Source organism: Periophthalmus magnuspinnatus, chromosome 8 (assembly GCF_009829125.3).
Source record: "Periophthalmus magnuspinnatus isolate fPerMag1 chromosome 8, fPerMag1.2.pri, whole genome shotgun sequence".
Taxonomy (NCBI): Eukaryota; Metazoa; Chordata; class Actinopteri; order Gobiiformes; family Gobiidae; genus Periophthalmus; species Periophthalmus magnuspinnatus.
Window position 1 is genome coordinate 1,730,383 of NC_047133.1, and position 14,232 is coordinate 1,744,614.

The following is a 14,232-nucleotide window of genomic DNA, read 5'->3' on the forward strand; positions in this document are numbered from 1 at the left end:
AACGCAATTTGTGCGGTAATGTTGAAAGTGCTAACAATATATACCTTTAACATTATGAAAAAAATATTTTTTTTAATCAAAGTGATTCTCCGGACGTTTGTTTGTGGCTGTGGGCGAACAGGTCACATGACCTGCTTTCAACCAGCTGGGTAAATATGGCGTCTGTCTCGACGTGTAAAAATTGTACTTTTCATACTTTTTTAGCGTTTGTAGCGCTTGCCATGCAATATTAAATGCAGTTTAAGTATTAGAAATGCTGAATTATAAAGACACAAGTCGTGGAAACCTCAAACGGGGCGGGAGAGGCGCGTTTTTTGTGAGGATGGTTTACATTTTCTTCTGCACATGAATGGAACTGTCTACCGCGGACATTGATTTGCGCAAGACAACTGCCTTTGTTACAGGCGACATGGGTTATGTCCCAGCTTGGTTTGTGCTTAAATGAAAAAATGTTAAGTCAGTGTGTTGAGTAAAATAACTTGGCTGCTTGTAAAATGGTGTCGTTTAGTGGAGCCTGGCTACAAGCCTTTAAAATGTGTCTCAGCTGTTTGTTCATCAATCTTTAAAAGTAAACCCTGTTGTTTTGCGGAATCTGATGTGGTGAATGCCACTATGATAGGTTCACCTGACGTGGTGGCTTTTACTAAAGAGGATGACTATGGCCAGTCAAATCCAGATCCCTGGCCTGCCCTCCCAGAAGAGTTTTCTATTCCCCTTTATCCACCGGTGGACTCAAACCCATGGTCCAAAACGTCCTATGCCAAATTCACAAAAGACTTTATACTCATCTCTGAGTTTTCTGAACAAGTGGGACCTCAGCCTCTCCTCACTATTCCAGATGAGCCTAAAGTATGTGGTACCTTTGATCTCAACTATTTCTCCCTGCGTATCATGTCTGTGGACTACCAAGCCTCATTTGTGGGACACCCACCTGGCAGTGGATACCCAAGGCTCAGTTTTGTAGAGGACTCTCGAGTGGTGCTGGGTGACTCTAAGGAAGGGGCATTTGCCTATGTCCATCACCTCACTCTTTATGACCTGGAAGCCAGGGGTTTTGTGCGACCTTTTTGCATGGCATACGTTTCAGCTGATGAGAGGAAAATCATGTTACAGTTTCAGGAGCTGTCACTCCGCTTCTCACAGGCTTCTGAGTGTTTGAAGGCAGGAAACAGGAGGGCCTTCGCCAAGGAACTACAGAGGAAGCTTCAGGATTTAGAGTAAGACATTTATTTTTAATAATGTAGTATTGTGTAACTGACATAACAGGTAACATAGGATACTGTTATACTGTATTTAATTACTTCAGTTTATCCTAATTTTCTCACCTCATGCAGGGGGTTATTTTCCAATATGAATATTTGTCTAAACTCTAAACAGTGTATTTATATTACATCATTTATATTAATGAGGCATTGGAAATAAATGTAAGTATCTTTAAATGTTGCTTACTTTTTAACTGCCCATGTGCTAACAGGTACACCCACTCAGTGCTTCAGCGAGAAGAGGGTCTCCAAAGAGAGGCGGGTCCTCAGACCAGATACTCCGCACATGCTGTGGAGAAGGCAAATGAGTTGGCAAATGTAGAAAAGAGCATCTATGAACACAGAGATCTGCTGAAGCAGATCACTTCATACCATCGACGTCCACGTCGAGATCCGCATGCCGCCACGTGTCACAAATGCATGAGTGAGTGTTTGGCAGAGTGTGAAGATTTGTTGGAGAAATTCTCCAAACTTGCTGGACCATTAGGCTGCACGAGTAGAAGAGAGAGTGGTGAAGAGGGCCAAATTGACGGTGAAGCAGGTGAAGATGAAATGGAGGAAGATGAGGAGGGTGTAAGGCGCAGGCCGTCATACACACCACAACTCATCAGAGCTAAATCTGCCAAATGTTTTGACAAACGTCTAAAAACCCTCCAAGAGCTTTGTGATGAGAGGTTTTATGAGGCGTCGATGGAACTCCTCAAAGAGACTGAGAGGAGTTTTCGAGGTGATCTGTGTTACCTGCACACATGTCGTCTGGACAGGGCGCTACGCAAGAAACAGACACTTACTAACTTTCTATTTGAGGAAGAAGTCTGCGATAATAATGAGGATGAAGTGATAATACGCCCATTTTGTCCTGTGAATCATTCTGTAGAATCTTCCACTGTTTTAAAACCACCTCATATTTTACTGGCACCAGAGCCTTTAGATGGCACCGCTGAGCCATTCTCTGAGACCAGCCACACTCTGGAGAGTGAGCTGGGACCTGGGGAGAGCCAACTGGAGTCCTCACCATCAGACCAGACTCTAGAAACTCAGGATAGCTCCGAGGAGACCAAAGGCAGCTACAGCAGTGGAAACAGTAGGACCAAACAACCACACTATCTAGACACTGTAAAATCTGAGGTTCCGGATCTGGATTCAGACTTGACTCCTGACCATGAAAGAGAGAGTAGCAGTGAGGACATGGAGACCACTGTTGGAGATGATGAGGGGGACAATGGGGACCACACACCTATGTCTTTACTGGAGCCAAATGGAGAATGTGAAGAGACTCCTGTGGAGGTTTGCGAGTCAGACCTATTGCTCCCAATAGATACAACATGTTGCATGGCCCAAGATGGCTTCATTTATGAGGACTTATCTGTAGATATAGCAGCTGAATCACAACATAACACTAGTGCACAGCCACCACAAACACTGGTGGTGAATCAGGAACCACAGGCATTGCATTTGCTGCAGGACCACTACACTGTGGGCTCTCCCTCAAAGAGCTCTGGATTGGAACTACCTGTGGGCCAGCATGCAGACTCAGTCTCTCGTATGTCAGTGGAGGATGGCTCCGACTGCACTATGAGTGCTTCTACTGGGTCAGATCGAGCAGTCTCCCCCATTGGATATGCAGGAGTGGTGACGTTGCGACAGAAGAAAAAGGCCGGGCAGGGAGCTCTGCGGTTTGTTCGACAGTATCCGTTTGCCATGCAGGCACTGTGGTGTCTGCTGAGTGGGCGAACACTGGTGGTGTTTGGGGAAGATGAGGGAAGAGTCCGCAAACTGGTGTCAGCACTCGCCCTCTTTGTGCCTGGCCCTGGGAAATGTGCAGAAAGAGTTCAGGCCTGGATGTCTGGCCCCTTCAGCCTCAGTGACATCTACCGCTGGAAACTAATTGGACTGCAAAGGTATGTGAAACTGAAGATTATTTTGATTATGTAGAGTGAGGCAGCTCTAAGTTTTATGTGTATACAAAGCAAATAAAATTAAGCAGTTGGGTTAGTAGCTGTGGAGTGTGTCACACCCAAGTTTTACATATTTTTACTGCAGCAAGTTACTCTAAAATCAGTGCAGTCAGCATACAAAAAACTAACCATATGTTTAGTTGTTGATGCATGGATGTTCATACCCAAATAATTTACATTTACAGTGATTTAATCAGTAATCTTATCATGACTTGAGAGGATCTCCTTATGGCTGTCTTTTGTTTTACACTTTGACAAATCAAAATATTCAAATTTCACTAATGACAGTAATACTCTTTGCCTCCCCCAGAGTAACCTCTCCGGTGGGTTCCAGCACGCTTTATTCACTATCACGCTACAGTCGCTACATCTCTATCCTGGACATCGATCAGAAGACATTGCATTGCCCTCCATACCGTGGCCAGTTACTTTCAAACATGGCTAACCACCGTACTTACATCCGCCGTGGCTCCACCTATTTTCTGCACCTCCAGAGCATGCTGTGTCAGCTGGCAGCCAAAGCATTCCTGTTGACGTTCACCCACCACCTTCACCTGCCTGTCAGCTCTGAGGAGGGCACTGAGGTGGTGCAGGGACGGCGTCACTGCTTCCTTCAGGAACAGCTGGGTCTGGGTGAAGAGGATAGTCAGATTTTGCTCTATCTCAGCCAGCTCATCACCCAGTACTACCTGCAACCCCCGACTGAAAGCTGCACAGCCCCACCATGCTTTTTTTTTAAATATACTACCAGCGTTTTATACAAGATCTAAATTCACTGTTTTTAGCTGGAACTGACTGAGTTCAAGGACCAAATCATGTAGTAAACTTTTAGAACAAATGTGTCTGTGCTGATTATTTTAACAGTTGTTCTGTAAATGTTTGTTTTGCAGCTTGGTCTCTGAATCAATCTTTGTTGTCACTGAGACATGTGATTGCCAGATTGAAAATACTATTGTGCTGTTTTAAGAAGCTTGATTCTATTTCATTTCATACATCCACAAGTGTTGAACTGGATAACTCAGGCTCTATCTGATCCAGATTGCCAACTGTTCACATCACTGTGTTTTAACACATCAATCACTATGATTGTTGTGAGTGCGACATAGTATGAAATGTATATAATTTACTGGATTACTGTTGGATTACGGTACTTGGATATACTGGCATTATCTAATTGTTATAGCTGGTTTTGTGATTTCCGTAGTAAAAGCCAGAACATTTTCATTCTAGTGGATTGATAGGATACATAGGATGATTGTATATCAAAAATGCTTTAAGAGCATGAATTAAACATTCGCTGAGACTACTTTTGGTTGCATGAGAATGTGTATCCGCAGTGTAAGCTCAGACACGTCATTTAGCATGTTTAAGTGTAGAGCAAGCGGCAGCCAAAGATTTATGTTGGCGAGCATTTCATTGATGTTAATCAAGTTGTTCCAGGGAAGTTTAAAGTGACTTATGGCCCAAATGTATCAAATGCTGTGTTGTCTTAAATTTGTGCAAGAATGTGGTGTCAGCATGAGCCTGTGTTGTGACAGGGTGAGTCGGTGTTCTGATCATATGGCTGTTTCTATTAGTTATCATATATAAATTCCAAAAGATAATTGTTTGTTGGCTGTGTAGACAAAGGAAATCTGGAATCCAGTCACTTTGGCCAGTTTGTTACTGAAAAAGCTCATTTTGTTGTTTTTCTTATACATTATGCTGTTTGTCTCTTTGGAAGAGCTGTAATTCTTTATCAACTGTATTTAGGACTCTGAAGTCGTAAAGGTCAACCTGTTGGATAATGGCTGTTTAAAATGTATGACATTTTCACTCTATTCACTCTCTTTATTAACATGTTAATACTTGTGTGACATCTTTTTGTTCTTTTTTGCACTGAATTTTATTTATAGCCTAATGCAAAAAGGTGATTGTAATCCAAATAAGCCATACCAGAGTGTTTAAACAAGTCTGTGTTTTTATATTTCTGTTTCATGCCAGTTCATGTATTGTGTAATATTTGTCTTATAATAAGAGGCATCATTGTATTTTAATTTAAACTGTGTTAAAATGGTCTTCACATTTAATGTAACATTTTAAGATCTGTTTTTTGATTAAATTATTTCAAATAATGTCTTGTAATTTTCTAATCAATTAAAACAGTTGACAGTGTATGGCAAAAGCAAACCTTATAACAGCACTGAACACAGCTAGACATGTTGAAATGCTATGACTAATATATCTCATCTGTGAAAACATCCAAGTCACCTTGGAGGTGCAGCAGGATGAAAGAAAGGTCCTTGCCTTTTCTGGCCCAACGTGACAAGTGTGACACCTATGCAAAGCTCTGTGCTGGCTCACGTGACTGATTCTTGGTACCAACAATTTGCTGAATATCTTCTATGAATGAATGCTGAATATCTATCTCCTAGGATTTGCTCTAATTTTAGTCTTAAATCTGATCTGTCAAAGTCTATGGGCCTCTTATTTCAAAAAGAAAAAAAGAAGCAAAAAGATGTACTGGATAAAACAAAGTTGGTTTATTAAAAACCTTGGAAAAATAAAATAAAAGGTCAGAAAAAACATTAACATTGCAAGGTATGCATGTGAATATTCCAAACTGGAATGACAGCATCCAGACATAAGTGTCTTCAATAAGGTTAAGGTGGTGTTAACAACCTATCACATAAAATCATGAATGAAATGACAAATGGCCCCAAAAAAGTCCCCATTTACTTTGATGTGATCAGTAATGTTCTTGTGTGATGGAAAGCAACAAATTATTTAACCAGAACATCCTCTGCAACCACAATGAGTGCATTCAATGATCCTTCCCTTAAGATAAAAAAGAAAAATAGTTAGATCACAGACAAACTTAAATACTAGCATTGATTCAAACAGAAATGAGACTTACAACTTCCAGTTTGCTCTTGGGAACGCGACAAATGCAGTTGGTTCCAAAGTTGGTGTCTCTTGTTTGGATGCAGCGCAGACAGCAGAGGTTCTCATAGCCCTGTTTCTTCCACTTTGCAATCAGGTTTTTATCAGCATAACCTTCTTTAATACAGTAGTCATAAAGCTCTGGAGGAAAAAATACACTAGTCAAAACTGCTGCTAAACGAACGTTTAATAAAATGTAAAAACAGAATAAGCTGATAAGACTTACCTCTGCTAATAGCTTTTCTTTTGTAGAAAAGGTCGTAGATGTAACGGCTTCGCTGATGATGGAGTCTGAAGATCGGCCAAAGCGCCTCCACCTTCCGTTTACCTTCGTGTGGGTCCGTCTCAGCTAAATACACAACACAATAACAATAAGGTGGACATTTTCAACTACAAATATTGAAATGTCTACACTAACTAAACTGGATTATGTTTGACCAGGGTTGAAGAAGATTTGTAATTCAATTCCCTCAGTTTTAGAAACGTCCAAACAAAAAGGATGCGCTCGAGGACTGTACCTTCTCTCATTTTCTGATCCAACTCATCTAAAGTAGGCTCAATAAGCTCCCATCCATCTGGCGGTGGTTTTCGACTCCTTTTCACTTTAGGCATACTTTATAATACACAGTAAACCAAAATATCTTCGTATTTACAGTCAGCCTCGACCGACGATTAGAGCTTTTCTTCGGCGATTAAAAATGACGTCACTGAGGGGTCCTTTTGGGCCCGATGATGACGTCATATCATAAAATAAACACACGAATCAAAAACATGGAGTTTATTTTCGGTGTGAGTTTATGTCGGTGAAAGGAAAACAGAACTGTACATGTTTTGTAGATTCACACTTTATCACACTTTGCCTCGTGGCATTTCACGTTGTATTGCGTCACTTTAGTTGGCTAAACCAATGCCGTAACTAACAAACTACACAATTCCAGACTTTTAATTGATGAATTAGGATAATTAGACGAAACACATGTCCACATGTGCAGTTTATTTTACCAATTGAGACGTGTCTGTGTGCCAAAACCCAAAATAAAACAGTTTTATAAATGTTTTCCAACAGGAAAATCACCTGGCTACTGAAAACTGTTTTTCGTATCGAGTTTAGCCAGCTGTCATTCGTGCTCTCTTTCACTATTAATGTTTCAAATGTATTCTTGACCTTTCACTTTGTAAAAATCGGATAAAACCTGTTTTAACATGCCTAAAGGAGGTAAGAACGACAGCAAATGTATAAGGAAGGCAGCCTGTTTCCCTGTGAGCCAGTCTCTGTTATGTCTGTTTTCTACTTACATAGTTATATTTTATAATATATTTTAACTATTATTAATGACTGTGTTTTTTCATGTAAAGAGTTAATCTGCTAGGGATTTATAATTCAATGTGTAATATATGAGGGCTGGTTTGATGTAACTTTCCAGTACTGTGGCCAGTGTTCTCTTAAGTATCCAGTGAGTTCTGAGTTTGTGAGCTTGTGCTTAAACTGACTGACAGTTGTACTGAATGTTGTTGACAGGTAAAAAAAGTGGTCACAAGGGCCGTGCACGGATGTACACCAGCCCTGAGGAGATAGACGCTCAGATGAAAGCAGAGAAAGAAAGAAAACAGGTAGAGTCTATTACTATTTACAGTTCAGTGTGAAATTACTGAACTCATTTGAACTTTATTGTGTCAATTTCAGCAAGAGCAGGAGGAAGCTGATGGGGGTGATGGGGCGGCTCAGACTGACTTGGCAGAAGACAAGCTTCCAGGATCCGGATCAGAAGACAGTGATGATGAATCTTCTGAGGTTAAACCCTTTGGTGTCTGAATATTTTGAGTTACTAAATTTGCTCTCTTTGTGTGAAATGTGTGTTCTCTTCAATAGGATTGCACCACCCTGAGCCTATTTTTATGTGTTTCCCCAAACTCTGTTCACTGAGCACTGAGCTATAACAGAAACATACTGGCCCCAGAGTAGGTCAGGCTTGTTTGCTGCTTGAGTCTCTCTCCAGGGATCTATACAGTAAAATCTATACTGCTCATTACCAAGGAGACTGTCTAGTTTTGTTGTAGTATATTTGTTTTATTGCTGGCTTTCTACAATATATGATCTATGCACTTCATGTCTTGAGGTGTGCAGTATCTGCCAATCCAGCAATCATTTTTCATTATTATATATATATATATATATATATATATATTTTTTTTTATTTTTTATTTTTTTTTTTATTATTTTTTTTTTTTTATGGCATGTTTATCAAAAATTGCACATTACACTTCATGTCTCTGATGTATATTATGCAAAATTTAATCTTAAGCCATATTAGAATTTTAGTACCTCCTCAAAAACAGACCTGGAGTTGTGTTTTGTTTCATTCACACATGTTTGAGTCACACTTTATGTCTACATTTCCAAAGCCCAAAATGCTCTGTTCCACCTTGTGATGTCATGTCATGGTAGTTTTCAAGTGAACAGCTCCTTTTACCTTTAATTCAGTAGAGATTGGCAATTCCAGGGCTGAAATTTTCCAAATGATTCTAGTGAAGATTACACTTTAGATTCTTACCCACAGACCTCTATTTGTTTCATGCTTTGACAGTTTTGGCTACTCTCTGCGACGTTCTTTAGAAGTGTCACATGATGCTGCTGTGACGTGTCTGGTCAGCCGATTTAAACAGATTTTGGAGCTTAGCATTGTCCCAGTCCATGAGATAGTTTACCCTCAGTGGTCTGATAATGCCAAGAACCAGAACAATTTATGGATTTGGGCGCTAATGTCATAGGTACAGAGAACAAGTACCATCGTTGAATTAGTGTGAATGACGCAAAACACAACTCCAGGTATGTTCCTGATGAGGAAATATTACAACATAGATCAGAAAATAGAAAATAATATTGGCTCTTTAATTGCGTCGCTTGTGATTCAAGAGCTCAATTTGCCTTATTAAAACTTTTTAAAGGTGCACTACGAAACTATTTTGAGGCAAAATCCACCACATGCCTGTCTAGATATGTTATTGCTCTTTTTGTTTTACTTTATTTACAGCAAAAACACATGTAAATGAATACATGCAAGATATATGTTTAATACAATACTGTAAAACATTTCAGGCAAAGCAACTGAAGGACAGTTGGCTTGATCATTTCCACTATAATGTAATGTCTGTAAAGGTTTTGCTAAAATCAATAAATCCAACAGATCAGGCAGTGGACAATCTAATCAACACCTAAAAATACAGTGGATATAAAAAGTCTACACATCCCTGTTCAAATGCCAGGTTTTTGTCATGTAAAATAATGACAGCAAGACAAATAATTTCACAACTTTTTCCACCTTTAATGTGACCTATAACCTGTACAATGCAATTGAAAAACAAACTGAAAACTTTAAAGGGGAAAAATATAAAATAAAAAACTTAAAATAACCTGGTGGCAGAAATATTCACAGCCTTAAACTAATACTTTGTTGAAGCACCTTTGGCTTTTATTACAGCACTCAGTTTTTTTGGGTAGGAGCCTATCAGCGTAGCACATCTTGATGTGGCAATATTTGCCCACTCTTCTTTGCAAAACCGCTCCAAATCTGACAGATTGCGAGGGCATCTCCTGTGCACAGCTTCACATCACCCCACAGGTGTTGAATGGGATTCAGGTCTGGACTCTGGCCGGGCCGTTCCAAAACCTCAATCTTATTATTATTCTTTTGTTGATTTAGATGTGTGCTTTGTGTCATTGTCATGCTGAAAGATGAAGTTCCTCTTCATCTTCAGCTTTCAGGTTTTGTGCCAACACTGGTATTTGGAACTGTTCATAATTCCCTCCACCCTGACTAAGGCCCCAGTTCCAGTTGAAGAAAAACAGCCACATCTACTACACAGCCAGTACTTGCCAGAAATTCCCGCAGCTCCTTCAGTGTTGCTGTCGGCCTCTTGGCAGCCTCCCTGACTAATTGTCTTCTCGTCTTATCATCAACTTCGGACGGATGTCCTGTTCTTGGTAATGTCACTGTTGTGCCATATTTTCTTAATATCCATATTTGATGATGACGGTTTTCACTGTGTTCCATGGTATATTTAATTCCTTGGAAATTCTTTTGTTGCCTTCACCTGACTGATATCTTTGAATAATGAGATCCCTCTGATGCTTTGGAAGTTCTCTGCGGACCATGGCTTGTGCTGGAAGATGTGGCTACAAAACTGTCAGGAAAAGCCTATTAGAACAGCTGACCTTTATTTGGAGTTGATCAGAGACTTTAATTGGTGACAGGTGTCTGCTGACTCCAGTTTAACATGAGTTTGAATGTAATCGGTTAAATCTGACCACAGCCACATCGCCAGTTATAAAAGGGTGTCCACACTTATGCAACCACATGATCTCAGTTGTTTATTTTTACTTCACCTCCCTGGAAGATTTCTGTTTGTTTTTCAATCGCATTGTACAGGTTATAGGTCACATGAAAAGTGGAAAAAGTTGTGAAATTATTTAACTTGATGTAATTTCTTTACATGACAAAAGCCTGGCATTTGAACCGGGGTGTGTAGACTTTTTATATCCACTGTAACTGGGTCGTCTTCACAACAAACTGTCATCATTTTGTTATCTTACAAAACGTTTAGCATTTTAAAAAGCAAAAGAGTCTTTTGGTGAAGTTTTCCACATATTTGTAAAGTGTTTAACATGTTGTTGACATTTACCCGCATCTCCCTGTCCACTGCCTGATCTGTCAGTATTTATTGATTTTAGCAGAACTCTCTAACACAAAACCTGATAGAGATTACATTAAGCCAGAAATGATCGGGCAGACTGTCCCTCTGATTGAAACTAACCACTGTGCACAGAGCCGACTGATACTTTACAGTGATCAGGCTGAGGGAATGTTCATCTGTCACTATGACACGGTGCACACATCAGTAAACAAACAAATAAATAATAAAAACAACAACAAAATGGATTTAAACAACACATTTTCAGGAATCAATAGGGTCAATATGATCAATATGAGAGTTCATAGTCCTGTTTTGGTGGTAAATTTTCAGCAAAAAGGTGAGAGTGACTAAAAACCTGTCGGCTAATGCTAGCTAGCTGGTGACTAAAGTTATTTGAGAAGGACTTTTTTAACAGCTCACAATCAGCTCACTGTTGTAGTTCCAACTAAGTCAATTCTTTAAGGTCAGAGTGTGTTGAGTCTACCTTGAGTGGCAAACCTTCAGACAGAGCAGTGCCTCCAGTTACCTTTACCTTCCAGAGAATGATGGATGGAGACAAGCAGGTGGTGGAGCTCCACCTGAAAAGTGGCATAGTGCCCCTTTAAACATGTACCTTTTGTTGATGAAGCCTTTTGTGATGTGTGCAGAGAAAAAGAGCTGGTGTAGAAGGTTTGATAGAGATCGAAAACCCCAACAGAGTGTCTCAGAAATCCAAGAAGGTGACACAGATTGAACTGGAAGAACCAAAGCAGTTATCTAGAAGAGAAAGGTAGGCCATTGTTTATTTTTTTAAAAAAGTGTCATTCTATTAAAAAATATCTGTAATACACACGTCACAAGTGGGGCTTTTTTCGATCCCAGTACTTTAATGATACCTCCTTTTCGATGCCGGTTTTTGAACGGTTCTTTATTTGAGGCCTGTATTTTCTGTGTAAATGAATGTCCAATATTATTAAGAAAATATTTTTTAATCCCTGAATTATGTTATAACTACATTAATTCATATTTTAAAACATAATACTAGGCTATAGATGTCGCGTTACATCCATAAACTGTTTACATGGTTATAAGTCAAAACAAATGCACAGACAAATGAACCAGAGCACAGCTGATCCTCAGATGGACTCACACACTTACATTTCACTTTAGTTTTCTTCATATACAGCACCTGCGCTGCTGATAAATCACTGGGTGTAGTTATTGGCTAAAGCCAAGGAACTGAAAGTTGGCACCAAACAAAGTGTATTTTTTTCTATACCAGTCCTTACTGTTTTTTCGGTTTCTACTTGGGACTCAGCCCTATTCACAAGGTTTGCCCAGTCAGTGTTCTGATGCGTTATAACACTTGAATAAAACTTTACTATTCATACATGGTTTATTAATTCCAGACTCAGTGGTGGTTAGGTCCCATTATAGCCACAGCTGCTACGGGGATAAACTGGTGGAAACGAGGCTTCTGTGTCATTGGACTTTCTGAGCACCAGTCACACATCTCATTCACACATCTCATTCACACATCTCATTCTTAAAGTCACACATCTCATTCTTAAAGTCACACATCTCATTCTTAAAGTCACACATCTCATTCACACATCTCATTCTTAAAGTCACACATCTCATTCATAAAGTCACACATCTCATTCTTAAAGTTTATTGCCCAAGGACACAACCATGAGCCACTGCTACTCACCTGGGAGTCCATCCTCATTCAAGTACTAACCAGACCTAACCCTGCCAAGATCAGATGATCGTTCATTGATCAGGTTTTATGGCGTCATAAACACTAGGGCTGCAAGATTAATTGTCATCATTGTTTTTTCTGTATGAAAACTGCTAAACTTGTAGGTTAGATCTGTACAAACATGTTCTGACATGTGATTCTTCTATTCAATTAGTTGTATTACTTCTATTAAGTTAAGAAGCTTAATTCAGTTTTTTGCTCAATTTTTTTGAACATGTTTAAAAGGTGAACTTTGAACAGAATTATTAAAACATAAATTGTAAATCTATTTGTAATTGCAATGCTGGTCAGAAAAATTGCAATTTGATATTTTTTCCAACTCTTAAGGGTTTTGGTGAGTAGATGTCTACTGCTGCAGTTATAGGCCCTCAGTGGTGCACACCCTGAACAGTGGTTCAGTCTGTTAGTCTGTAGACAGACATGGACTTACATCATTTAAAAGCATTCACCGTGTCAACACACTGGTCTCAAACCTGCTCCACTCAGAGACTTTTCTGCACATACAAACACAGACATCGTTGTGGGGCATTAAAAATGTGACGTTCTTCGCAGTGGTTAGTTATTTCAAATATGCAATTTGTATGTTTCAGAGAAGAGATTGAAAAGCAGAAAGCAAAAGAACGCTACATGAAGATGCACTTGGCAGGAAAAACAGACCAGGCAAAGGCAGACCTTGCCCGACTCGCAATTATTAGAAAACAAAGAGAGGAGGCGGCAAGAAAAAAAGAAGAGGAGAAAAAAGGTAAGCACTGAAGTTTTGTAAACTAACACAACATTTACCAAACATTTTACTAAAGTCTTCTTGACTCTTTACTTTCAGCAAAAGAGGCAGCAGCGGCAGCAGCAAGAGGAATTGACTCACTTTCACTGAAGTAAGAGGTGCATTAAAAGTATAAAGGACTGGTCCGAATTAACACTTTTGCATTTAGAAAAAAAGTCAAGAATGAAGAGTATTTTTTGTGAATTGTGTTTGCCACAATTATACCTGGAATTGGAATACTGGCCACATCATTGTTTTCAACATCAATACTGAGAACATGTTGTTTTTCCTGTTCACTTGGAAACAGAATGAAAATCTACATGATTGTATTAATAATGCTATACTGCACTTTCACTGTATATCTGAACTAATTTGCTTATTTTGCCATGTTTTTAAAGTATCAATATCTATTTTATTAATGAGAAAATTCTGATTTGTCAGAATTGTCTCAATATTTATTTTGAGTTTATTTACCGATGACTTGGCTTTTGAATTCACAGCTGTGTATAACAAATGATTGGAGATATAGAATGTAAAAATAAAATTACATCTAATTTTGGAAACTGTGGTGAAAAAACTCACTTGTAAATACAAAATGTCATTCTACAAAAAACAGAGGTGATTTTCTTTTTTTTTTAAACCAAACCAACAGCAGTATTATTCCCTCTAATTGGAGCTGTATAACTTTCTAAAACACATGTGACTAGTCATTTGTTGTAGTATTTCTGTAAATTAATCCAGATAAAATATGTGTAAACGTGTAATTACTATTTTTCAAACTATAAACTATTAAAGTAGGAAACTGAAATAAATGGCAACGGGATAAATCTATTTAATTCATGTAAATAATAATTACACTCGTAACCCTCCCTGACCCTTTCTAAAGTGGTGCAGTTC

General features: G+C 39.0%; 3 protein-coding genes across 3 annotated transcripts; 2 read left to right on the forward strand and 1 right to left on the reverse strand.

The window, feature by feature from the left end:
• Positions 1-128: 128 nt before the first annotated feature.
• Positions 129-5,332, forward strand: smcr8a (Smith-Magenis syndrome chromosome region, candidate 8a). Its single transcript, XM_033971228.2, has 3 exons — positions 129-1,217; positions 1,475-3,163; positions 3,531-5,332. The coding sequence occupies exons 1-3, from the start codon at positions 613-615 to the stop codon at positions 3,988-3,990; spliced, it is 2,754 nt and encodes a 917-aa protein (XP_033827119.1). The 5' UTR covers positions 129-612; the 3' UTR covers positions 3,991-5,332.
• bud31 (BUD31 homolog) lies at positions 5,047-6,846 on the reverse strand. Its single transcript, XM_033970977.2, has 4 exons — positions 6,661-6,846; positions 6,369-6,491; positions 6,117-6,283; positions 5,047-6,037 (listed from the first exon to the last, which is right to left on the reverse strand). Exons 1-4 carry the CDS (start codon positions 6,752-6,754, stop codon positions 5,987-5,989), a joined length of 435 nt encoding a protein of 144 aa, XP_033826868.1. The 5' UTR covers positions 6,755-6,846; the 3' UTR covers positions 5,047-5,986.
• A 365-nt stretch (positions 6,847-7,211) lies between these two features.
• pdap1b (pdgfa associated protein 1b) lies at positions 7,212-13,898 on the forward strand. Its single transcript, XM_033970986.2, has 6 exons — positions 7,212-7,358; positions 7,662-7,753; positions 7,827-7,934; positions 11,482-11,603; positions 13,166-13,317; positions 13,396-13,898. Exons 1-6 carry the CDS (start codon positions 7,346-7,348, stop codon positions 13,449-13,451), a joined length of 543 nt encoding a protein of 180 aa, XP_033826877.1. The 5' UTR covers positions 7,212-7,345; the 3' UTR covers positions 13,452-13,898.
• Positions 13,899-14,232: the final 334 nt, after the last annotated feature.